General features: G+C 35.8%; 1 protein-coding gene across 1 annotated transcript; it reads right to left on the bottom strand.

The window, feature by feature from the left end:
• Positions 1–220: 220 nt before the first annotated feature.
• LOC107562137 (receptor-type tyrosine-protein phosphatase R-like) lies at positions 221–23,940 on the bottom strand. Its single transcript, XM_016246715.1, has 12 exons — positions 23,752–23,940; positions 21,249–21,541; positions 15,827–15,970; positions 14,062–14,172; positions 7,084–7,433; positions 4,185–4,201; positions 3,274–3,353; positions 2,872–3,009; positions 2,683–2,793; positions 2,233–2,390; positions 1,676–1,789; positions 221–577 (listed from the first exon to the last, which is right to left on the bottom strand). The coding sequence occupies exons 1-12, from the start codon at positions 23,807–23,809 to the stop codon at positions 484–486; spliced, it is 1,668 nt and encodes a 555-aa protein (XP_016102201.1). The 5' UTR covers positions 23,810–23,940; the 3' UTR covers positions 221–483.
• Between the last annotated feature and the right edge of the window lie 3,971 nt (positions 23,941–27,911).

Below are 27,911 nucleotides of genomic sequence, written 5' to 3'. Positions count from 1 at the left end.
GGCAGAAAAAAAAATTTGCTTACAAACGGTTAACCAATAAGTACAAAAGTGAAAAATGAATATGTATTCTAATGAAACATCTGATGATCATACTATCATATACAGAACTTTAATACCTCATCATGAAGACAATTCAGTATTTTAAAATGCCCAGTTGATGTTTTAAAACCTACATTCAGATAAGATATAAAGGTCTTTATGCTGTGTACTGTTTTAAAAAAAAAAAAACATTGTTTAGTGGAACTAGACCTTGTACAATGACATTTTGATAACACTAGTGGCCTTGAAAAGTTATGACAAAAAATACATTTGCCGGCAACAACGGCGTGGTGTGATGTGTGCAACCCTTGCCTTGACACGCACATAACAAAACTCCACAAAGATCCATCTTCACAAACATTATCTGCCACCTTCTCTCCTGAATCAGAAACCTCATGGCAATAGCAGATCTCTTGGCATGAAAAATTACGCTCCTCCAGCTATTCATTGTGCAGGCTCCTCACGAAGGCGGCTTTCATAGAGGTTCAAGGCATGATGCACAAATTCATACTGTTCCTCAGTCTGGATCATACCGCCCCTGTGGAAAAAGACACCACATGATTACAGTCAAGCCTTGCCACAATCACAATAAAAGACGCAATTTTATGAAAATCTTATTACATTTTTTGCTTTTTTTGTTGTTGTTTTAGCTACTGAAAGAAAAAGGTGTTTTATGGGATTTTCTTCCAAAGCAGTGAATCTACAGATTTGATGTTAAATATCATTTTATGTAGCCTTTTAATCTTTCTGGAAATCACACATCATGATCGAGTTTACATGCACATCATTTACTTATTCAGGTCCAAAGTCTGCAACAAGCGGCAACCTCCCGCTCTCTCTCGTGAAACCAACACGGAAGTGACTTAAACTTTAATTCTTCAACTGGCAGCTAGAGGCTGGCTGCAAAAGGGAGTCCATCCCATAGACTCCCCATGTTATGGTTATTAAATGCCCAACTTTACAGCAGACAAAAAACATGTTTACAGCCTGGTTCAAAAAATTATTTTGGTCTATATAGCTAATTTTGCCCTTCATGGCAACTGTGAGGGGTGTGAATTTTTTTATAACTCATCCGTTTAAATTATATTAAGTTCTGCATAATTAAGGGCATGGCCACTTTAGTGACAGGTGGATTGCCGCTGCCAAGATGGCGACGGCCGGCTCCGCCTACTTTAGGCTTCAAAAACCCTCTTCGGAAACCTACGGGTGACGTCACGGACACTACGTCCATGTTTTTATATAGTCTATGGTCTGCAAAATCCTTTTTTCCAAAAGTAAATTAACATGTTGGAATATGTTGAAAATGTTGCTATTGGATTATTCCTGTTGGACTTTTGTTATACCATTCAAGATTTTTGTATGGCATTACATTTCTGCATTTAGTCGCAAATGTGGGTGAAATGCTTGCACTGTCGAGCCCTGTACAGTACATGCATGTATCTGTGCACTTGAGCCTTAGCCATGGTCTTGTGGGGGTACTTGCTTTTTAAATTTGACTTCTTAATCTCTGTGGCTTGGTTGCCTAGTGTGTGCTCATTTGTTCGGGGTGATTTCTGGGTGAACTATCCTAGTACCTTAAGTAGTTCGTTTCAAGCATTTGCATTTTCTTTATATCAAAAGAGTGAACCAGTTGTACCTGTCTGTTCTAAGTTGGCACACAATTCGCAGCACATCCACAACTCCCTCCAGCTCCAACTGACGACAGCCGATTGTTGTAGCAATGAAACACCCTGTCCGACCAATTCCAGCACTACAAAAGTTCAAGTTAAATGGTTTATAATTGCTTTTATGTATGTATTGTAACTGAATTATGACTGTTTCTTTGGTCACACTTTAGTTTGGGGACCAATTTGTACTATTAACTAATTACAGCGTTTGCCTCAATAAACTCCTAAATGAATAGTTAGTTAGGTAGTTGTTAAGTTTAGGTATTTGGTGGGATTCAGCGACCTAAAAGATGGTCATGCAGAATAAGGCATTAATATATGCTTTATAAGTTCTAATAAACAGCCAATATACTAGTAATATGAATACTAATAAGCAATTAGTTAATAGTGAGAATTGGTCCCTTAACTAAAGTATTACCAGTTTTTTTTTACTATATAAAACAGGCGATACTGTGTATACTGTGCAACAGTAGAAATGTGTTAACCGGTAGACACTTTGTAATGTTTTGCTGGTAAGCTTCTGTACCTGCAATGTACAATAACTGGCCCACCGGATGTAAAGCCCCTCCTGTCCTCCTCAACATCATTCACTAACTGCAGCAGGGTTCCTGCGCTCTCTGGGGTCTTATGGTCTGGCCATGAAGTATACCAGTAGTGCTGTACTTTACGACTCTGTCCTCCTTGCTGAGGGTACAAAAACATATGCTCCATTAGAGTATCTGACACTTATATTTCTCTTGGATTAACCGCTTCCACTTGTATTAGTCACTTTGGATAAAAGTGTCTGCCAAAATGAATAAATATACATGTATGCTAAAAGAAATAATTCACAAGACAAAGATTATCAATGAATAGCAACCTTCCTTTAGGCAAATAAATACTGCATCCTTGAGCAAAACTTGCCACATACTCAGATTACAGCATTGCTATTTTTCAGTCATTCTTCCATAGAGTGTTTATCTTATAATGCAAATACCTTTAGTATAAGGGTGCGGATTATATAGTGGTCACATTCCTTCACATTATTAACAAAGACCTCCACCCTTCCATAGATCCCCCTCTTCTCAGGCCAGTACAGAACACATTTCTGAAAAAGTCAAACAAATCTTTGCACAGTCTATTTAGTTACACTAAGAAAATGATAGAGATTTTTATAAAAAATTACTTCATTTTTCTCTTTCAGTTTAGTAATCATGACGATGACAGGGCAGTCCTCTTGCCAAACCATTTGCCAGAAGTCGTTCACAGTGTTGATGATTGGACCTTGAGTGGCAATGAAGGCTCTCTCATCTCTAAGATAGCCCTGAAGAGAAGAAGTGCTGAACTTAAACAGATTTCATGACATAATAGAGCATAACTGTAAGTATAAAGCACCAGCAGAGCCAATTTAGATCAGCAAGACTCTCTTGGATAATTCTGAGATCAAACTAAACTCTCCTGTTATAATGTTTCACTTTACAAGCTCTGATGGTAGTAGATTTAAGTTAAGTTATCTCTTGAAGGACATTAAGTGGCTCTTTGTCGTGGGCTATTGAAGAAATTGTGAGGCACAGAAAATTGAACTTACTCGAATGTAGTTGGCATTAATGTAACTGCTGAGCAGGTCGTTTGAGTTCTTAGTCTTCAGAATAACCCTGGAATGTGGATCTGAAATTAAATGAGCATTTTGTGAACATTTCTGTAGCTTTCTATTCAGTTCATCATTATACACAACACAATGAAATTTAAAAAGCAAACATTTTCAACACAGCAAAAAAAAATTAACGCTAAAACACAACAAAATCAGGCCATAATACAGTGACATCCTTCTGGACAAACTAAATAGTGCAAGAAAATATGCACCCTCTATTGTGGCTGATAAATGGCACCATGGTGCAATATAATATGTGTATTATCCCACATGGGAAGTTCAAGTGTTCAGAAAAACAAGATTGGTACAGTAAAAACTGTTCAGAATGTGATTTTTGTTACACCGTTAGACAATGTATGATGCCAGTAGAATCAGTGAACCCCAAAATTTAAACTGATTTAAACTAACTGGCTGATTCAAATGTAATAATTAATATATGTTCAAGTGTTCATAAAAAAAAGATTGGTAGAATAAAAAAAAAACAGGGTTTTGATGGATCTAACATACTCTTACAGAGACATTACTTAACAGCGCTTACTTCAACAGTGTTACTTAAGGAAGCGTCACGTTATTTTAAGGGGAGCTACTTAACAATGGTCCATATAGTTATGAGGGATCCCTGAGAAATATACTGCTGTTAATATACTGCAATGGAATAGTTCACTCACTTACCCCTAAACCCTTAGCTTTTTAAATTTTATTTTAACTGACACATTCTGTGATGACTAAGTGAACTTAAAATGAGTTTACCTGTGTTTAATGCCTATATTACAATATTCAAATTGAGAAGCTGAGAATTCTTGAGATTTTTTTGGTCAACAGTACACCATAATAAAAGTTTCCAATACAGGATTGTGTCACAGATCTAGAAAACAGGACTAAACTTAGCTGCACAGACAGTCTCTATTTCTGTCAAACGGACTGCGTTTTGGCAATATTGAGTGCACAATGTTCCTTTCACCATATAGAATACAGTTAATGTGTGAAAAATCGAACAATCTCAGCTGCACTGTTAGAACTTGACAGGTTTTTTTTTACAGTAAAATACTGTTCCCTGATATTACAGCAAAACACTGGCTGTTTTACAGTTATTTACCCCGGAAATTACAGCAAGGTTAACAGTGCGTAGCTTTAGCGTTATTTATAGTGTAGTAGAGGGTGGGGAGCTTCAGATTCTAGAGAGTATCTAAATGGACAGAAAATCATATGAAAATATTAACTTAAGTGCAGACTGATAAAAATTGTAGGAAAATAAGTGACAAATAATCAGTCTCTTTTACTGACCAGTTCGTACGATTTAAATAAAAATACACATACATACAAACATATACACCACCCCTTTCAATTGGGTCGAAATGTCATTCTGATCGAGTTTGGTTGGATTGACCAATGGGTTTACGTGAACGCTTTTTAGTCCAATTGAGCAATCAATCTGATTATTTACTAATTATTTGGTTGCATGTAAATGTAGCAGTATTGTAGTAGTCGGTACCAATACCAATAAGAATCTTACATAAACCAGTAAAAGTTTCATGGTTCTCTGTACCATATTAAAAACTCCTATCATAATCAAAACAGCTGTCTAAAAATAAATCTCTTAGTTACACTGTGTTTATACTTTGTAAGTATACAAAACTTGTATTGATTCATTGATACTGACTTAAACACCTCTGATTGGCCATTGTGTTCACATGCTCAACAGACATGTCTGTGATTATGAACATTCGACACACTTTAAGTGAACTTAAAATGAGTTTACCTGTGTTTAATGCCTATATTACAATATTCAAATTGAGAAGCTGAGAATTCTTGAGATTTTTTTGGTCAACAGTACACCATAATAAAAGTTTCCAATACAGGATTGTGTCACAGATCTAGAAAACAGGACTAAACTTAGCTGCACAGACAGTCTCTATTTCTGTCAAACGGACTGCGTTTTGGCAATATTGAGTGCACAATGTTCCTTTCACCATATAGAATACAGTTAATGTGTGAAAAATCGAACAATCTCAGCTGCACTGTTAGAACTTGACAGGTTTTTTTTTACAGTAAAATACTGTTCCCTGATATTACAGCAAAACACTGGCTGTTTTACAGTTATTTACCCCGGAAATTACAGCAAGGTTAACAGTGCGTAGCTTTAGCGTTATTTATAGTGTAGTAGAGGGTGGGGAGCTTCAGATTCTAGAGAGTATCTAAATGGACAGAAAATCATATGAAAATATTAACTTAAGTGCAGACTGATAAAAATTGTAGGAAAATAAGTGACAAATAATCAGTCTCTTTTACTGACCAGTTCGTACGATTTAAATAAAAATACACATACATACAAACATATACACCACCCCTTTCAATTGGGTCGAAATGTCATTCTGATCGAGTTTGGTTGGATTGACCAATGGGTTTACGTGAACGCTTTTTAGTCCAATTGAGCAATCAATCTGATTATTTACTAATTATTTGGTTGCATGTAAATGTAGCAGTATTGTAGTAGTCGGTACCAATACCAATAAGAATCTTACGTAAACCAGTACAAGTTTCATGGTTCTCTGTACCATATTAAAAACTCCTATCATAATCAAAACAGCTGTCTAAAAATAAATCTCTTAGTTACACTGTGTTTATACTTTGTAAGCATACAAAACTTGTATTGATTCATTGATACTGACTTAAACACCTCTGATTGGCCATTGTGTTCACATGCTCAACAGACATGTCTGTGATTATGAACATTCGACACACTTCAAAGAGCATGCACAAAAATGGGTATAGGATTTGAAAGCAGTGCCTATCAGCACCTATCGTTAAGCTTGTTGCTGAATATACTCGACAATGCTGCCTTTCTGTGACACTGACATGGTAATAAAAAAGATAAACACTTAGCTCAAAGTGAAATGACATACAATTAAATGCTATTCAGTGGAAATTCTGATACCAAGCACTATGGAGATTTTGAAGCACTGAAAGTCACATTCAATCACGCATTATTTGAGAACAGTTTGACTAATCAACTTGAATTTCATACATTTTTGTGGGGGTGCTCTGAAGATGAATTGGCTGAACAGAACCATTTTATGATGGAAAATGAAGTCATAGAGACGGGTTTCTCATTTCTGGCCCTCGAGATCCATTTTCCTGCAGAGTTTAGCTCTAACCCTGATCAAACAAGGTCTTCAGGATTATTAGAGAGTTACAGGCAGGCAAGTTTGATTATGGTTGGAGCTAAACTCTGCAGGAAAGTGGATTTCGAAGGCCAGAGTTGAAAACCCCTGTCATAGAGTGTATTTGGCTTGGTTATGCCATTAAAATCTAGTTGCTTGATAAGCCAAGATCTCTAAAGACTCGTATTCCATTCTGCACATTTGCGTGCAGTTATGCCACACAAGAATCAATGATGTTTGGCAAAAACCGAATTAAACCTCTCGCAATGTCGCCTTGACAAAAGCAGATTCTTCTAAAAGTCTCCTTTATAAAAGGAGTTTACATAAAAATAACAGCATGTGAATTTGCAACTGTGAGAGTGCTTAATAATGACATTACTATTTTTTAATTAACTATTCCTTTAAAGGGGTCCTATTATGCTTTTTACGCTTTTAACTTCCTTTAGTGTGAAATGTTGCTGTTTGAGCTTGGGAGTTATTCTCTATGTATCAGTCAGCACTGTTTCTGAACAACGTATATTGCATCTTCTAAAAATGGCATAATTCCTTTAAATCAAAAGTCTATCATGCACAAATGAAGTCTTACCGCTCCAGCAGGCCTGCAACAGGTTTCATCCTAAAGGGTGAATGTGTGGAGGACACAGTGGGTTTGAGCTCAGCCACAGGGTGGCTGGGTGGGCACTGCGGCTCTGACGTTGTCACGCTGGAATGAGTCTGATGGATGCTGATGTTACAAGACGGGGCGCTTGTGCTGCTGGTAGAATGGGTGGCACTGGGTTTGGACGTCTGGTTGGCCTGGACCATACTGTTCTTGAGGGTCAGAGGGGGCTGAGCACCATGAACAGGGATGGGTGCCAGCTGCACGTCCCGCCTGGGCGGGGATGGGTCTTTAAGCTGATGATCCAAGAATTCCTTCTCCTTTAGTCGGTAAAGCACCTGAGGAAAGGAAATATTACTTTCTAACAATCTATTACTCACAGCTAGTTTTAGGTTCAATCTTAGGTTAAGTCATCCTATAACTGAAAATAAATTATATTTTACATATAGAAAATGATCAAATAATTTTTATAAATCCCATGAATAATAAGAATTTGGGGGAAATATGCTTAATTCTCATAATTAATGTTAAAAATCTTAATGGTCTACAATAATTGGGTTAAAATAGAATCTAAGATTTGGGGGGGGGAAGAAAAGAAAATCTTGGTTTCCACATAAATATTAAGCAGCAAAAACTGTTTTAACATGGATAATAATTAGAACCTTTATTAATAATTCAGCACCAATAATAACTGGGAACCAAATCAGCATATTAGCATAATCTCTGAAGGATCATGTGACACTGAAGACCGTAATAATGGCTGCTGAAAATTCACTTTTACCATCACAGGAATAAATGACATTTTCAAATATATTAAAATAGAATATTTAGCTATTTTTTAAATTCTAATAATATTTCACAATATTTGTTTTTGGCAGGATCTACTGCATTTTTGATCAATTAAATGATTGATTATTTTAAATACATTAAAATATTTTATAACAAATATTTTATATATATATGCATACAAGAAACTTTGTATATGGGCCATTCTTCAGAATTGGTTAAAAACGTCTTTTTCTAAAAATGTATTGTATGTATGCAAATTGTATAATTTCTAAAGTACACATTTCTAGTAATTTGCGCAGTTAATTCTCATTTCAGAAAGTTTTGGAATATTTGTCCTCTTCCCAAGTTTGTCACTACCGAAACACAGTAATAAGAATTTAATTAGAAGGGTTACAGTATATTGACCTATTAAGATTTTGCTACCTATAAATATTTTGATATCTACATTGTATACATATATATTTTTTTGCTATTTTGTTAAATTTTTCAGAGGTAAATAAATCACAATTACATTTTAACAATATTTCAAGTGTAATTTATGAGATTTGTTGTATTTTGAATCAAAATTTTTTTTGTAAAAGGCAAAAAGTTTATCATACTGATTTCTAAGTTAAGGATTCATAAAACTATCATAACATCTTGATAATTCAGTATACTTTATTTTTGACAAAGCATCCCATGTGACTGCACATTTTCGGTAGTGACAGTAATGCTTTGGTAGTGATCGAGATCACATTACAGAATTTTTACTTGCATTCTCTAAAACACTATTTCAAGTGTAATTTATGAGATTTGTTGTATTTTGAATCCAATTTTTCTTTGTAAAAGGCAAAAAGTTTATCATACTGATTTCTAAGTTAAGGATTCATAAAACTATCATAACATCTTGATAATTCAGTATACTTTATTTTTGACAAAACATCCCATGTGACTGCACATTTTCGGTAGTGACAGTAATGCTTTGGTAGTGATCGAGATCACATTACAGAATTTTTACTAGCATTCTCTAAAACACTACTAAAACATACTAAAATACAAAAAAAATGCATAACTGTACTAAAAAAAATATTTTCCCCAAATATAAGTATTATGTGTTCCCTTTTGTCACAATGATGACATGCTTTGGTTGTGACTGTTTCGGTAATGACAATTTTATGGGATAACACCCAAAAAACCAAAGATGTCTACCAAAACTTCGCCAAATGTTTCGGTAGTGACAATTTTAGATACTTTTGATAGCATCTCAAAGATGCTAATCAGCACATGGTTAGCTAGCACAGTTCTGAACAGTTGTACACACATAAAAATTAAATGATATGGAAAAACTCCCAAAAAAGTGCAGAAAAAAGGTGTTCGGTAGTGACGTTCCTTAGAGTTACACAGATTTTTCAGACTTTTGAACACATTTACCTCAAAATGATGGGGCCTATCTACTCACCCTGTAGCTATGAGAGAGAGAGACACATAAATATTTCCTGATCATAAATGTAGGGGTGTAGTTAATTTCACTCTCAGCCAGTGAACTAAAATATACACTTTCGGTAGTGACATGAAAATGCGGGACACATTTTTTTTTACATAAAGTTTAATAATTTACAAAGAAAATATAAAATAACTATATATTTTTTGAACTTCACTTTTTAAAAGAATAAAAAAAAGATATTTTTAAAAACAATAATGGAAAATATATATATATATATATATATATATATATACATATATATTTATTATATAACAAGATGAATCTTCTATCAGATTCACGTCAGCCTGTTTATACAGTAGATAAAGTTTCCTGTAATGCAGAGTTGACTGTTAAGCTCTCACATTTCTTTGCACTACATGAACTACACAATACTTCCTCATCACTACATGCCTCTAAATGTTTCTCCACTAACCTCAACCGTCTTATTGCTGTTACTCACATTACTGCTGTTAACCATATTCAACTGCTTATCCGTCTTATTTTATGCCCATGCAAATCATTCATTCCATGTACAAGACATGGTCGCTTTATTAAGGTAAAACAAGGCAATGACTAAAATAATAATACAACAATAATAGTTACTCAGCTTTTACTATTTACAAGAAGTTGCAGAAAATTATGACAATTAACTGGGAGTTTTCTGACTTAAAATGACTAAACCTAGATTTACTAAACCCACTTATTTAATGAATTGATTGACAGTCTCTTAAACTGAACACTTTCAGTCAGTTTCAAATCTTGTTAAAAAATTAAATGAGCTATTATAATCTTCACTACACTCTGCATCACATAAAAACATGCAGTCCATGATTTAAACTAATACAACATTGCTTTGAGGGTCATAATTTAATCTACATAATTCAAAGTCAGCTTCTTTATCATAGGTATGTAGTCTACAAAGAAACCAGTCCATGTAAAATCAGGGTATCTAGTCTGAAAAGCCTTTTACATCTATTTTAACAACACAACTGGATCAGTAATTATATGAACATGCTTTTCTGGCCTGAAAATAAATGTGCTCACAACTGCATCCAGGAATTCCCAAGTTTCCCACAAGAGGTCTCTATCTCATCGCAATGAGCCGTGTTGTATGGTTTCAGTGCATCCTTAGGCCTGACTTCAAACGAATGAACTTCAACTTTGTAAAACAACAATTCATTTTCGTCATTGGCCCTTAATGTGGTTTTGGATTGTGTAATGACACTTGCGAATGCATGTGGTAGCTCTACAGGGGCAAAAAGCAGTTTTCACAAGTCTCTCGATTCATGATTGACACCTACTTACATCATAAAGTAGCACTTAGGTGTATATGACTTTCTTCTTTCAGACGAATGCATGCATCAGTCCAAAAGAAGTTAAATAAAAAGCACCCATCCATAAAAAGCCACTCAGCGGGGGCTCCGGCATCAGTAATTATATGAACATGCTTTTCTGGCCTGAAAATGAATGTGCTCACAACTGCATCCAGGAATTCCCAAGTTTCCCACAAGAGGTCTCTATCTCATCGCAATGAGCCGTGTTGTATGGTTTCAGTGCATCCTTAGGCCTGACTTCAAACGAATGAACTTCAACTTTGTAAAACAACAATTCATTTTCGTCATTGGCCCTTAATGTGGTTTTGGATTGTGTAATGACACTTGCGAATGCATGTGGTAGCTCTACAGGGGCAAAAAGCAGTTTTCACAAGTCTCACGATTCATGATTGACACCTACTTACATCATAAAGTAGCACTTAGGTGTATATGACTTTCTTCTTTCAGACGAATGCATGCATCAGTCCAAAAGAAGTTAAATAAAAAGCACCCATCCATAAAAAAAGTGCCTTGCACGGCTCCGGGGGGTGAACAAAGGCCTCCTGTAGCGAATCGATGCGTTTTTGTAAGAAAAATATCCATATTCAAAATGTAATAATCACTTTAATGTAGCTTGCGCCAACAGTTCCGGAAGCTGATGACGTATGAGTTCAGCGTTGCGCATGCGCCGATGAGTCTCTCCAACATTTGTTAACAGGATCAAAGGAAGCAAAGTTTCCTTACTTTAGCAAAGGAAATTAAAAACTGTCTTTGATCTTTCAACCGGTTTAATGGCACTCAGCAGGTGTTGCATGCTTCAGTCCAAAAGAAGTTAAATAAAAAGCGCCCATCCATAAAAAAAAGTTTCTCACACGACTCTGTGGGATGAACAAAGGCCTCCTGTAGCGAATCGATGCGTTTTTGTAAGAAAAATATCCATATTCAAAATGTAATAATCACTTTAATGTAGCTTGCACCAACAGTTTTAGAAAGAAGCAGTTCCGGGCTGATGACGTATGAGTTCAGCGTTGCGCATGCGCCAGTGAGTCTCTTCAACATTTGTTTACAGGATCAAAGGAAGCAAAGTTTTCTTTACTTTAGCAAAGGAAAACCAGTCTCCTCTTGGTGTATATATCGAAATCCTCCGACATTCTTCTTTACAAATCCTCGTTTTGTACTTCTAATAAGTGACCGTTGTTTTGTTTTGATCTTTCCCCTGCGCTTCCGCGTTCGTCACTTCTGAACATGCGCAAAGCCGACCTCATACGTCAACGGAGCTGCTTCCGTTTACAACTGTTGGCGCAAGCTACATTAAAGTGGTTATTACATTTTGAATATGGATATTTTTCTTACAAAAACGCATCAATTCGCTACAGGAGGCCTTTGTTCATCCCCCCTGGAGCCATGCGAGACATGTTTTTATGGATGGGCGCTTTTTATTTAAAGGGTTAGTTCACCCAAAAATTAAAATTAGCCCATAAATTACTCACCCTCAAGTCATCCTAGGTGTATATGACTTTCTTCTTTCAGACGAATCCAGTCGGAGTTATATTAAAAAATGTATTTGATCTTTCAAGCTGTTTAATGCCACTCAGCGGGTGTTGCATGCATCAGTCCAAAAAAAGTTAATAATATTATAATAATAACTTAATATCACTTAATAAATACTGCTATTTAATGCAGATTCCTTGTTAATGTACACTGAAATAGTTAGAAATGTCACGAAATGTCATATATTTGAATGATTTATTATAATTTTTGACCAATCAGTATCAAGTATTCTAGCGAGCCATGTAATAATGTTTTGTATTAATAACTTATTAGTGAGCATTACTATAAAGTGTTGCTTAACAATCAGAAACACAATACCACATGCCTTGTGCAACATAAAAACTTGCATTTTGCATTTTGTACATGCCATTATGTGTATACAATTAAATTATATAAAAAAAAAACAAATTTGATATTATTACTTTTCATTCTGCTTTCTTTTCTTTCTTTTATGTTCAATTTTATGTTTCTATTCAGTTTTACATATTTAGCAGTACTCTAATGCTGGTTAGGAAAAAAAGTAAATATTTTATCATATTTTATCTCATAAATATATAAATTAAAACATATAACTGCCTTGCTAAGCAGTGTCCCTTGCAAGAGGATCATTATATTTGGTGGTCCGTGGCATTAACCCATCCTGTCCTTGTATTTACAGAATCACAATGCTAATAATGCTTCAACAGTCCCTGTCATTGTGAGCGGCTCACAGCTTTACATGGTACTTATTCCTTAAGCTCTTCAGTCCATCAGCGCCAGAGAGTGAGGGTGCTCTATGATGGCATTACCGGACTTGAGACAGACTTAAACGTTAAGAGCAAACATCGACCAATCAGAGGGCAGAGTCAGGTGTGATCAAGATGGCAGCGTTGATCCCTTTAAAGTGCTGAACCACCAGAGGAAACCATGTGACTTCCTCTGCCACAATACATCCGTTTTGCAATGACTCTTTCTGTATCGTATCCTGTGTCTCTGCATCTGTTCGGGTCTTTCTCACAATTACTCACTGTATAATACAACCCAAGTGTCTTCAGTGTGTGCAGACTTGAATGATCTGAGGTTTAATCTTAATAACCGTTGGTGTTTACTTCACAAGGGTTTCTGCTGAGGCAAGCATTATACAGGAAATATTTGAACTGGTACATGCAAATATATATTCAATATTAAAATCTGTAGGACAGCAAAATCATAAATGAGATATCTTTAATATCTTATTCCTTTCTCTAAGACAGCACTGAGATGAAATGGAGAGTAAATGGACAGACAGTTATCGAACCGAATTTGAACCAACACTGAACTGACGTGAGTGAAATAATAGATTTTAGAGCTGATTTACAGCAGAATTTGTCTCATATTTGAAGACGTATGCATCATCAATTGTTCCGTTTTTATTCCTGTGAAGCTACTTTGAAAGGTTTGTATTGCATAAAGCCTATATAAATAAAGGTGACTTGACTTTACCAAAGTTTCCTACTTCTCAGATGTTTTGCCTGAGAATTACTCCAGAAATCTCACATCAGAAGTCAGAGAACTCAATACAAACAAAATATTTTTCAGCTAATTCTGTCAAGAGTTGTCATTTCACGTGTTAATATCTCACTGTATGACAACTATCTACTCGTTTGAATCTATTTGTATTTCTATGACGGAATTTTAGGAGAAACTTCGGAAGCAATTGATAAATCAACAAAACATATTTGAGAACTTGGTTTCCCGAGTTAATAAAAAGTATTTCATTTATGCAAACTCAACACCAGGCACCGATATGCTTTTAGAGGGTCGTATCTTCCCACATAGCATCATATACTATGAAAATCAAGCATATGGTAAAAGACTCTGAGAGATACGTACCATTAAACAGGTGAAGATGATGATGAATATTGTGAGGCAGATAACCAGCACATAGAAGCCGTCTTTACCCCAAATGCTGTTCTTCTCATGGTGGTCTTTGAAAACAGTCTTCTGCTCAAAGCCAGACAGAAAAGAACATCAACAGTCTGAAGACCCAACAATGTCAAGCCTCATCTGATCTGCAGTGCAGGCGTGAAGTTTGAGAGCCCTAACATACATTTATACTGTGCTTGAGTAAAAGTGATACAAGGATCAACAAGTGCGATCTTAAGGAAGACTTTGACAGAAGCTGACTCCACCCCTAAATCTGCCCACACACACACTGGATGACAAGTCCTGCAACACAAATGCACCTGTACTTGGGTAGTTGACAGCAGGGTCTTGTAAGGTGATGTGCTATATTCAGTTTAATCATATTTGAAACATTATCTTTCGTGTTATTTCACTATTATTAATCAAGAGACTACATGACATAATTGTATTTAAAAATTCACTTGTATCATACTGCAAAAAAAGCTAAAAAATTGTACAATACACTACACTACAAAACACTACAATAATTATATAATGAATAATTTATATGAGTAAGTTCCATTAAATAAAGACAATAATTCATTACAAAACATCATCGGCACCAAAGAGGATGTGCTATATGATTCATTATCATGTGTTAAAATGCATTATACCTTTTATTAAAAAAAACAGCTTCTCCAAATGAGAAGTAAACTTTGTGTCAGTGTTATTTTAGTATAATTGATATACTATTTTAGTTTTTGTTAATATTTCTAGAATATATTAGATTTCATTTTTATATTTTCTGCTTTCACTTAAACTTTCAGTTAAAAGTTTTCCAATTTTGTTGTGTTTTTGTTATTTTTATTAGTTTTTAAATGTCTATAGTTTTCATTACTTGTATTTATGAGTTTTAGTTCATTTAGTTTTAGTTTCTTTAGTACTTCAAGGTAAAGTAAACAAAAACGAGAAATTATGCCTTGGAAAATAACTCAAATATATTATTTCAGTTAATGTTTAATTATTTTATTCTTTTTTTATTTTAATTAACCATAACAATCCTGCTTTGCATGCATTTAAGTGCAGGTGAATAGAGCCCCCCCCCTCCCATTATACCTTTTATTAAAAAAAACAGCTTCTCCAAATGAGAAGTAAACTTTGTGTCAGTGTTATTTTAGTATAATTGATATACTATTTTAGTTTTTGTTAATATTTCTAGAATATATTAGATTTCATTTTTATATTTTCCCCCCCCCCCACATGATTGTAAAGCGCTTTGCACAGCAATACACAATAAAGCGCTATACAAATACATCATTCATTCATTCATTCATTCATTCAGGTGAATAGAAAATTAAATTAGAATGAAAATGATGACAGAATTGTCATTTTTAGGTGAACTATTCCTGTATTGTATTATTATTATCCCTTGTATTTTTGCATTTAAAAAAGATTTCATATTTTGTTACGCTTTTTTACAGGATGTAAATGTATTTCAAAAACATTAGACTCAGATAACACTGCTTACGGCGGCCAAAGGAAGCAAAAATATGGTGCAAGCTGACAATGGCTCTCACTACGGCCCACTGATGCAAATCGGATAGGTTTGCCAGAAAAGGTCAATATATGTAGGAGGCAGGACTGTTACTCTGCTACCATTTTTAGTCACCTACTGCTATGCAACGCTACAACTCTACGTTCTGCAGTTTAACAGCAGACTGTAACTTCATCCTAGAGTTCTTGAGACACAAACCTCAGTGGATGCCTCAGTGGTGGCAAGCGGCCCAGAGCTGTGGTGAAGGGTGTTGATGTTGAGCAATCGGATCATTTCCTCATGAGCCACAGGTTCTGATGCTCCAACAGACGACACATACAGCTCGATGTCATCATTCTCCTCCTAAAACCATGAAGAATGGTGCATGAAGAATATCCTTTACAATTAAACAAATAAACAAGTCAGCTTAACTGTTGTATGAACTTTCATTTCTGGGTTTTCTTGAAAAATAACAAAAATATATTTTACGCAATCATTTATTTTGGTTCTAATGTTTCAAATATCTTGTAACATTTAATTATATGTATTTACATTTACATTTAATCGTTTAGCAGATGCTTTTATCCAAAGCGACAGGAGCAATCTAACCAACAAAGAGCAACAATATATAAGTGTCCAACAGCCACACCCGCAGGTAAAGTTACAGTGGAGGCTTGCCTCCCTTCGGTCCATTGACTTTCTACAGAGACCCCTTAGCGTGCCATGCCTTTTCTGGAGGCTCATTGAGAATGAATGGGGGAAAGTCACGTGAGAGGAGGCAATGCCTCCATCGCGCTATAATTGGATATGATCGGTTATGATTAGATGTGATTGGTTCGTGTGATAAATCCCACCTCTTGTTTTCATGCGAGCTCTCGGTCTGAATGAAGAAAATGATACATAGTAAATGAAGAAAATGAAAAAATAAATGAAGAAACGTACATAGAATAGAAACAGAGAGAGTATTAGAGGGTCAAGTTATTATTTTTTATAATAAATAAAAACAAGTAAATGGAGAACGCTAGTGTTAGAGGGTCACATTTTATTTTGTAATAAATAAAAGGAAAAGTAGATAGAATAGAATAATATAAAATAAAATAGAGTGATAGTGTTACAGGGTCAAGTGAAAAAAATGGTTTTTAACATATTTGCAAATTTATTAAAAATAAAAAACTAAAATGATTCCATTGCATAAGTATTCATACCCTTATCTGGGACAGTTGAAATTTAGCTCAGGAGCATTCATTTTGCTTGTAGATGTTATTACACTTCAAGTGAAGTTAACCTGTGGCAAATTCAATTGAATGGGTATGATTTGGAAAGGCACACAAGTCTTAATAAAAGGTCTAACAGCTGATAATGCATATAAGAGAAAAAAACAAGCTCTGAGGTCAAAAGAACTGCCTGTAGAGCTCAGAAACCGGTTTGCATCAAGCCACACATCTGTGAAAGAGTTCAGAATACATTTCTGCTTGATTGAAGGGTCACAGAAGCATGTAGTCTCTGTTACCCTTAATGGGAGAAGTTTGAAACAACCAGGACTCCTGGCCAAACTGAGCAATTGATGGAGAAGGGCTTTGGTTAGCATGGTGACCAAGAACCTGATGGTCACTCTAGTTGAGCTCCATGATCATATGTGGAGATAGGAGAAACCTACAGAAGGACAAACATTGCTGCAACACTCCACCAATCCAGTCTTTATAGTGGTGTGGCCAAACTCAATCCTCTCTTCAGTTAAGACACGTGAAAACACACTTGGAATTTACAAAAAAGCACCTAAAGGACCCTCAGACTCAGAGAAACAAGATTCTCTGGTCTGATGAACCTCAATTCTAAGCATCATGTTTGAAGGAAACCAGCTCTGCTCATCACCATCCCAAAAGTAATGTGTGCTGGTAGCAGCCTCATGCTGTGGGGCTGTTTTTCAGCAGCAGGGACTCAGGGACTTGTTAGAGAAGAAACGCTCAGTGCAGCAAAATATAGAGATAGCCTTAATGAAAACCCAGTCCAGAGCATTCAGAACCTCAGACTGGGCAGAAGGTTCACCTTCCAACAGGACAATGACCATAACCACACAGCAAGAGTGGCTTATAGACAACTGTGTGAATGTCCTTGAGTGGCCCAGCCACAGCCTGGGCTTGAACCCAATCAAATATTTCTGGAGAAACCTGAAAATGTGCATCTGCCCCCATCCAACCTGACAGAGCTTGAGAGGTGAACAGGTGAGGTGAAGAATGGCAGATAATTGCAAAATGCTGATGAGCAAAGCTTGTCGCATCAAACAAAAAAAAAGACTTGAGGCTGTTAAGGTGCTTCAGCTAAATATTTAGTTAATACTTATGCAATGTACTTATTTCAGTTTTTATTTTTAATTCACGAAGTTGTGACAATTCAGTTTTTGCTTTGTCAGTATGGTGTATGGAGTGTAGATTGATGTGGAAAAAAGTAATTTAAAGAAGTGTTTCCAGGACTTTTGGTTTGTATTTACTTCCTTGTTCCTGTGTTTAGTCCCTGCTTCCTTTGTTCCCATTTCTAGTTTGTTTCTGTGTTTACCTATAAGTAAATTAATACATCCCACATTCCTCATTGTTTCTAGTATATCTGGCCCTCATTCTGTTCAGGGGCCCGTTCTTCGTACGTTGCTAACTCAGTTAACTGGATATGATTGTTGACGATTTGGCATGATCTTGGATTATTTGGTTCTTTGAAGCTCATCCCGGAGTTGCTGTCATTGCTCAAATATAAAATTAAATGAATTGCTAATTGCTACATTGAAATAGAAATGTAAAGCCTGTACAACAATTAGAAATCGTGAATATATATAATTGGGAATCATGTAGAAAATTTAAATGAAATAAAAACACATTTCATTTATCTATTATAACATTTATGTAGTTTTGTTTGCTTGGCTGTTTCCTTATAAAAGTCCAGAAGTTTTTCGTCAGGTGTCTTTTTTAATTATATGATGACATTACGTTGCTATCTTGCCGCCAGCCAATCGCTGCATTGCTGATCGTGGTTTCGAGTATCGATACATAACCCCTTTTAAACCAACCCATGAATGCGCAATTATCTCAGATAACTCAATCCAGCCATACTAATCATCAACAACAGCTGCGTTCGAAGAACCGAATTAGCCAGATCCTGATTAGCACGATGATATAATCTTGGATGTGACATTTCATCTCGGATGTAATAAGCGACATACGATGAACGGCCCCAGTTCTTTGTCTTGTCTTGTGTGTGTTTATACTGTCATGTTTCTTCTGTGGTTTTCTTTGTTATTTCTCCATGTTAGATTATGCAAATGTAATGTTAAGCATAAAAAAGGCTGTAAAACGCTGTTTGTAACCTATTTTACATTTCATGTCAAATGTAAAACAGGAGCTATATTGTAATGTGTGACTTTAATTTATTAATCATAACTGATTTATTTCAAGTATCTCTATGACTGGTGGTTGAAAACGAACAGGTTTTTTTCTTTAGAATAAATTTGCACTGATGAATCGTGTACAATAAAACCAGGAAAAGTAAACTAGAATGATTGGCGAACTCAGCAATGAGGAGAGTGCAGGATCCCAAATGGAGATTTTTTAATGTTATAATATAAACAAAAGTACACAAAACCCGGAATTTCATGTTGACTTTAATTACCACCCACACTGAAGTAGCTCTCAAACCTGCATTCATTTTGACGGGCAAATTGCAATGACCTTTTGTGTACTGAGCACATTAAGCTTCACCGGCATTAAAGCAAATAAATATATAAATGTGTGACTCTCACAGGCAGTGCTGTGCGCTGAAGTGGTGATATATGCGAGCCATGATTGATTTTTTTGGACGCCTTGTGGGAGTGGGGAAGCTTCCAGAGGTCTCACATCAGGTGCATTAGTGTAATTGGCTTTGAGGGCGAGAGAGTTCATCTTCCTCCACCATAAAACACATTCTCCTCACTGTGATACTGACAAATACACATCCACATCATTCAATCTGGTATGTACAGACAGTTGCCAAATGTTCATCGCCAGACTCAATGTCAAACTTAAGGCAAGTATAGCTATTACTGTTATTAATATCTCTAAATTACCATACAAAACACCTCAAATCATTCAAAACACCAGACTTATCTCTGGTGACGAATGCAGGACACCCACAGCTCAAAATCCAATCCACAAACAACGGATCAATTTATTTTATTGAAATGATTGCATTATTTCATTTCCAATAATCTGTCACACTTGGACACATCACAATACAGAAGAAAACATCTGTCGCTACTTCAGTTTCATTGTGACTTAAGTGATGAACAATGGTGAACAATAAAACAGGTAAAAAACAAAACAAAACAAAGACTTACATTGAAATAGCGACCAGAGCTATAGAGACCAGCAAATCACAGAGACTCAATGGTGGACTCTTTTCATGGCAAGACAGCTATAATCAAACTAAAAACCCAGAGATGCATTTCCCAAAAGTATTGTTGCAACTATGCAAGTTCCGTCATTAGCAACAATCGAAAACAACAGTCTTTGCATTGCAAAGTCGACTTGTGATTAAAAGCATAGTTTCTTGTTAGTATTACATGTGGACTTGAATAGATCATGCTCTTGAGCAAAAGCAAGCTAACATCCAGTACAATCTATATCTTTCATTCCATAATCCATACATTTTACGTCTATTTGTTTGTCGAAAGAATAAAAGTGTAATTTATGAAGATTGTGCATGTGTGAATGTGCTCTGGGGAACCCCAGAGAGAGCCAAAGCAAATGGAGAACAAATATAGCGAAGTAGCCATCAGACACATAAAAATCCGACATTAATTCGATTTCAAATCGTTATTACTCCACCTGCATAATGACATTCTATAATGTTGAACCAGTGTTGTTCGAACAACGGATGTGCGACAAAGTAACAGTTGTGAGTAGTACATTTCTCTAATTTTAATTTTAATATTAATTGTATCCCTAGAAATTAGGGCTGCACAATAAATCGCATGCAATATTTAATGCGCATCTTGTCAGTAAAGCCGGTTCTGTAATCAGCAGGAAATCTCCATCACCTGCGGGCTTTCACATAAGTCAGGATTGTACTTAGGGCTGCACGATAAATCGCACGCGATATTTAACGCGCATCTTGACAGAAAGCCGGTTCTGTAATCAGTGGTAAATCTCCATCCCCTGCGGGCTTTCACATTGAGCAGAATTTACTACACAGAGCCGTTGTTCACTGACGAGCTGCGCAAAAAAATTGCGTGAAAATGAACGTGGTTTTGCGCAGCTTGTCAGTGAACAACGGCTCTGTGTAGAAAATGCTGCTCAATGTGAAAGCCCGCAGGTGATGGAGATTTTCCTACTAGAAATTGAAAAAAAAATGCATTAGTGTTACTGGCCTTCATTCATAGTAGGCCACTTCGTAGTGTTTTATTAAACAAATATCTAAAAAATACATCTTTTTAAAATGTATAGATATAGCCTATGTATGAACGTGTGTATACGTCTTTAAACATTTGTGCTGGCAAAAATGTCAGTCATCTCATCCAACCCTTTTTCTTTATCAATTAACTCTACACCCCAGGCTTCTACATTTTTTCACTACAATCTCAAAGCAACAAAAAAAAATCACAAGTTGTGTAGGTGCTCACCATTGTGACCGTATCGTGGGCAGATACAGGCTTGTTCTCCACATGGTCAATATTTTGCAGGAAGTTGACATCTGATTGCCTCTGTGGAGTTCTCTGGAAATGGGATTCTAGAAACACTGCAGGCATCAGCTTAGCCACCCGTCCACGAGACTGCGCCTGGAGCAATTCCTTATTAAATTCTAAAGCCTTTTCCTGACTGAGAACACCCATGTGCTGGTACACGGGGCCAGTCATTCCATTAGCCATGCGCCAATGCGGAATCTGATAAACTTCATCGTCCACAGAGATGCCTCCTGAAATATAGACAAACAGAGTTTCACATCATAGTTGTTACTATATAATGACTGGAATAGTCTACTGACCGATTACAATGCAGGATGTCAATTGTCCATTTTATATAATATTGTTTTTGCATATTGAACAAAACTTCAGTTGGCTTGTTTTGTACAGTAAATATGTACATGGAAAAAGTAAATAGCAGAATAACTCAACTTCAATAAGTCAAAATTCGGTCACCCTGAAATATGACTGCCCCCACTGGATCCCCCAACATTATTGGGCTAGAGTACTGTCAATCTGACGATGCCTGTATGCCACTAGATCAGAGTGCTGTCAATTGCTGCCTGATTGTTGCATGCAAAGTTTGCATTTGGAGCGCTCAACAACGCCATTAGATCAGTGCTTTGGCAAGGTAACACTTTTTGTTGCCATGCAATAAAGCTAAGTTTAAAGGCCAGTTTAAAATATTGGTACAGTAAATAAAGTGCACAAAATCAGTATTTTGTTTAGGCAGTATTTGTGGCACTTTTGTGGCAGATTTGTCCAAGTATGTGTGGCAGATTTGTCCAAAAGGTGTGCTTTTTTTGCCCCAATGCATTGTTAAAGGATCAGCGTGTCATGTAATATTCCCATATAATTATGTGCACTGTCTTAGCCACTAGGGATTGTTACATAGGGCTATACAGGCATCTAGTGGCAACACAATGATATTACAGATACTACATTGTGCAAAATCTTTATCTTGACAGTCAATTTACAAATAATGCAATCAGATTTGTGGAACTCAATGCACTGAATCTCCACAAATTAGTGTCGTTACTATGACAACCAATTTGAATGTGACAAGCAACTGGTGTCTGAAAATAATTATATATATATATATATAATTGGGGGCGGGGGCAATAGGGATTTCGCCTAGGGCATCAAATTGGCTAGAAACGGCCCTGCATCTGAGTGTAAGAATGTAAAACACTGAGTGATCATGCATAAAGGGAATGGATATTGATGTCCAATACAAACATAAAACTTGAACCACTTGGAGCCAAGAAAATGAGAAACCTGAGAACCCAAAGGAAATAAATGACCTTCACTCTTAAAAATAAAGGTTCTTACAGCGCTGTGAAAGACTCATTGCCAGTTATCGCAAACACTTGATTGCAGTTGTTGCTGCAAAGCGTGGCACAACCAGTTATTAGATTTAGGGGGCAATTACTTTTTCACGTAGGGCCAGGCAGGTTTGGTCAGCTTTTTTCCCTTAATAAAATAAATACTCATTTAAAAACTGCATTTTTGTATTTATTTGCATTATCTTTGTGTAATATTAAAATCTGTTTGATGATCTGAATCTTTTAAGTGTGACAAATACGCAAAAAAAAAATTTAAAAAAAAAAAAACAGGAAGGGGGCCAACACTTTTTCACACCACTGTAGATAGATGTAAAACTATCTATCCATCTATCTATCTATGATGTAAATGGATGAACATTTTGATAAAAGATAGCAAAGTCAACACACTGTAAAAAAAAAAAAAAAAAATTTCCCCATTGATGATTAGAGTATGTTATACAAATTTTCGCTTCACATTTTCACTTTTAATTCATTGTGTTCCTTGCCGTTTCTTTGCAACTGTGACATTTACTAGCAATTTCTGTTTGAAAATAGTTTCTACAACAATTTTTAGTGCACTAAATAAATAATTACTGCAAATGATCAAATATGGTTATGTCGATTAAGTGCTTGATAAGTGAAGATGTATTTAAGCCTGTTATAAGAAGCATAACCGTAATTATGAAGTGTAACCACATGCAATATCAACTACAGTAATGCTGTATGAGCATACACAGCCACAAGACAACCTAATAATGAACATGCTGTAAAAATGAATATGTCTCTGTAGCCTACCTGATCTAAGCGTCAGAAAGGACTGTATATGGGTGCATTATTATTCATTATAGCGCTGGCCAGAAATGTTGAATAAACAAACATTTCCCTGTCGAATAAAGGTCCGTATATTTCACTTTGTTCTATGATCTAAATTGTTTATTTTAATTATATTAAACTGATTTTATTTACCTCTTCAAATGATCCCATTGCCCATATTATTAAACTCACATTATGTATTTGCCAAATAAACGCCCAGTTCACTCATTACAATAGCAAATAAGGACATTATTACAGCAGGAATTAAAACAAACACACGATATCGATATTGTTTTTAGCCTCACCTGAGACGTGCAATCCAATCAATGAAGAAATAACGACTAATGCCGTGTTCACGAACATGATTCTTCTTCTTGTATTACAAATACATTATGGCTTTATGAAGGTCAGTCGAGGCTACAGTGTCTCTATGGTTAAGACACTGAAACGATGACTGTTTAACACAATAATTCTGCATCTGCTGAGGATCACACACCCCGATGTGTCTCTCTAGCGCTGAGAGGATCCATTTGGAGAATCGATTCGCTTGGTTGATTCATTACAAAGAACCAATTCAGACGCCGTCGCCGATCCATATCTGTCCAGTCCATACTAGAACATAAATAGTGCATCTTTCCACATAGTACAGAGCTCGCGGAGCAAGGCAGCTTCCACTGTTAATCTCAGCTGTGTTCTATATTTAGTAAATATAGTATTTAGTAAATACTAGTTGGTTTCGTATTCAAACATCCACGCACCAAACAAACGAAGTGTATTTAGTCCAGTGATTCACACTGGACGCTCTGCGAACCTGTTCGAATGAATCTTAAGAACCGGATCGGATAAACGATTTGTTCATGAATCACTAGTTCTCAGAAGAGACAATGAGCAGGTGGAGAAAAAACATAAGCTGAAAAACGTATGAGCTTGATTTGCCAATATGAGCACACTTATAGGTAGCATGGAGACATTCAAAATATTATAGAATGACCAAATTAAATTCCCTCAATGAATGAATAGATCTGCACATCTTAAATCATGTATTATTTGGCTATTGGTTGTAGTACTTTTACTTTACTTTTACTCATTTAGCAGACGCTTTTATCCAAAGCGACTTACAAATAAGAAAAATTAATTAAAACTAAAAGCTAATACTCTCTAAATACTATATATATATATATATATACACACACACACACATTTAAGAAAATAAAAGAAATTAAATAAAAATGACAAATGCATACAACAACATTTCAAAACTACACATTTAAATGAAAACAAAAAAATAAAGCTAAAAACAATTCAAAATATTAAAAGAACAAAAGGTATGAGTATAATAATGATTCTAACATAACACTAAGCCAAACACCAAAAAACAACTACATATGTGTATTGTAACGGGGCTGACGAGACGCGAGACGTGTGGATCCATCTGCAAGCTTTTATTGGGTCATAACAGGCAGGGTCGAACAACGGCAAACAGGTATATAGAATCACAGGGGCAAGACGAGAGGGAGAAATCCAGGAAAAGAGGCAAAGATCAGAAAACAGACAAGGCGAGGCAAGGAAAACACAGAGACTCGGAAAGGGGTACAGGCTAAACAATACTTAGCAGAGAATGGTGGTTTGAGTGGGTGTTATATAGTGAGTGAGGTGATAAGAAACAGCTGTGTGCAATGAGTGCAATCAGTGCAGTGTGCAAATCGTGCAATGAATGATGGGATATGTAGTCCGGGGTGCTATGCAACAATTTGTGTTGTGCGAGGGTCAATGTAAAGGAAAGGGTGACCTCTGGTGGAGAATAAACAGAAGTCCATGGACCGAATTCGTAACATATATGTACAGCCACACACATACACATACATGTACATATATATACATACATTCAATATATATATATTATTTCATTTCCATTTTGTATGTTGAAGTACTGAAATAACTCAAATTAAATCAAACTAAAACTTAATAAAAAACCTATATAGACATAATAAAAACCGAATAAAATGACAACATTACTACAACTGTAACTAAAATAGAAAAGTAATACAAATCAAACTACATTAGTTTATCAGTAATCATATAAAATAGCACTGAGGCAAACACACATGCTAAAATAACAACAACTTACTGACACATAGTAAGAAATGCTTATAAAAAAACTGAAACAGAAGTGAAACAAGTAGTAGGAAAGAGGAGAAATAAAACGCGATACTTGTGTAGTAGTGGTATATACTATTTCCTGCACTAGATTATAAACAATTCCATACTTTAATTAAAAAACATTTTCAGCAATAGTTCAGGTCATCCAGGCTGTTTGAACTTAATAGGCCTTACTTAGTATGCAATAACTAATTGGATTTGATCATCGCAAGCACCAAGAAGAGCAGGCAACTTGTAGGCAAGGTTTTGTCAAGCCATTGTTCAGAATCTGATGACAAGCTGATAATATTGTTTATTGCCTATGTCATCCCATAGCTCTGTCTCATAATGCTGCAATATAATGGCTACATAATTTCCATTCTTAATCACAGAGGATGAGTTTATTCATTGTGGAGGGTGGATGCTGTTTGCTTAGTTATGCCAAAAGAATTGATTCTATCAGATCTCTAATCCCAAGGCACCACAAAACGTAAACGCTTTGTAGATATTAAAGCGGTCTTGCTAGCAGCCACACACATACACATACATGTACATATATATACATACATTCAATATATATATATTATTTCATTTCCATTTTGTATGTTGAAGTACTGAAATAACTCAAATTAAATCAAACTAAAACTTAATAAAAAACCTATATAGACAATAAAAACCGAATAAAATGACAACATTACTACAACTGTAACTAAAATAGAAAAGTAATACAAATCAAACTACATTAGTTTATCAGTAATCATATAAAATAGCACTGAGGCAAACACACATGCTAAAATAACAACAACTTACTGACACATAGTAAGAAATGCTTATAAAAAAACTGAAACAGAAGTGAAACAAGTAGTAGGAAAGAGGAGAAATAAAACGCGATACTTGTGTAGTAGTGGTATATACTATTTCCTGCACTAGATTATAAACAATTCCATACTTTAATTAAAAAACATTTTCAGCAATAGTTCAGGTCATCCAGGCTGTTTGAACTTAATAGGCCTTACTTAGTATGCAATAACTAATTGGATTTGATCATCGCAAGCACCAAGAAGAGCAGGCAACTTGTAGGCAAGGTTTTGTCAAGCCATTGTTCAGAATCTGATGACAAGCTGATAATATTGTTTATTGCCTATGTCATCCCATAGCTCTGTCTCATAATGCTGCAATATAATGGCAACATAATTTCCATTCTTAATCACAGAGGATGAGTTTATTCATTGTGGAGGGTGGATGCTGTTTGCTTAGTTGTGCCAAAAGAATTGATTCTATCAGATCTCTAATCCCAAGGCACCAAAAAACGTAAAAGCTTTGTAGATATTAAAGCGGTCTTGCTAGAAATGTGGCCCTTTGATTGTCAGCATCACTTGGATCTTTGTGTGAAACCTTTTAGAGATCAGATTTGATCAAGGATAGACCAATAGAGCGCTCCTCCTCTATAAAAAAATGTGTTGGGCTTTAATAAAGCATGAATCAGACAAATTAAATTAGATACTAGATGGATAGATGGATGGATGGATGGATGGATGGATGGATGGATGGATGGATGTGGATAGATGGATGGATGGGGGATGGATAGATGGATGGATGGATAATAGATCGATAGGTGGATGGATGATAGAAGGATAGATGGATGGATGGATGGATGAATAGACGGATAATAGATAGATAGGTGGATTGATGGATGGATAGAAAATAGATGGATGATTGGATAATGGATGGATGGTGGATGGATAGATGGATAGATGGATGGATGGACGGATAATAGATCGATAGATAATGGATGGATGGATGGATGGATGATAGGTAGATAGATAGATAATGGATGGATGGATAATAGATCGATAGGTGGATGGATGATAGAAGGATGGATGGATGGATGGATGGATGGATGGATAGATAGATAGATAGCTAGATAGATAGATGGATAGATAGATGGATAGCTAGATGGATGGATAGATAGACAGATAGCTAGATAGATAGCTGGATGGATGGATAGATAGATAGCTAGCTGGCTAGCTAGATAGATAGATAGCTAGATAGATAGATAGCTAGATAGATAGCTAGATAGATAGCTGGATGGATGGATAGATAGATAGCTAGCTAGCTAGCTAGCTAGCTAGATAGCTAGATAGCTAGATAGATAGATAGATAGATATACATTTTATTTTTAGTTATTTTAGTACAAACTAAATAAATTAAAAATGCTGCCTTGGCAACTACACTCTAAAGAATGCTGGGTTAAATACAACCCAGTGCTGGGTAAAATAGGGACAAACCCAGCAATTGGGTTGTTTTGACCCAGCGGTTGAGTTAC

Source organism: Sinocyclocheilus grahami, unplaced genomic scaffold (assembly GCF_001515645.1).
Source record: "Sinocyclocheilus grahami isolate Dianchi unplaced genomic scaffold, SAMN03320097.WGS_v1.1 scaffold809.1, whole genome shotgun sequence".
In the NCBI taxonomy this organism is placed as follows: Eukaryota; Metazoa; Chordata; class Actinopteri; order Cypriniformes; family Cyprinidae; genus Sinocyclocheilus; species Sinocyclocheilus grahami.
The sequence above is the reverse complement of the archived record's forward strand: the minus strand, read 5'-3'. Positions and strand labels throughout refer to the sequence as shown.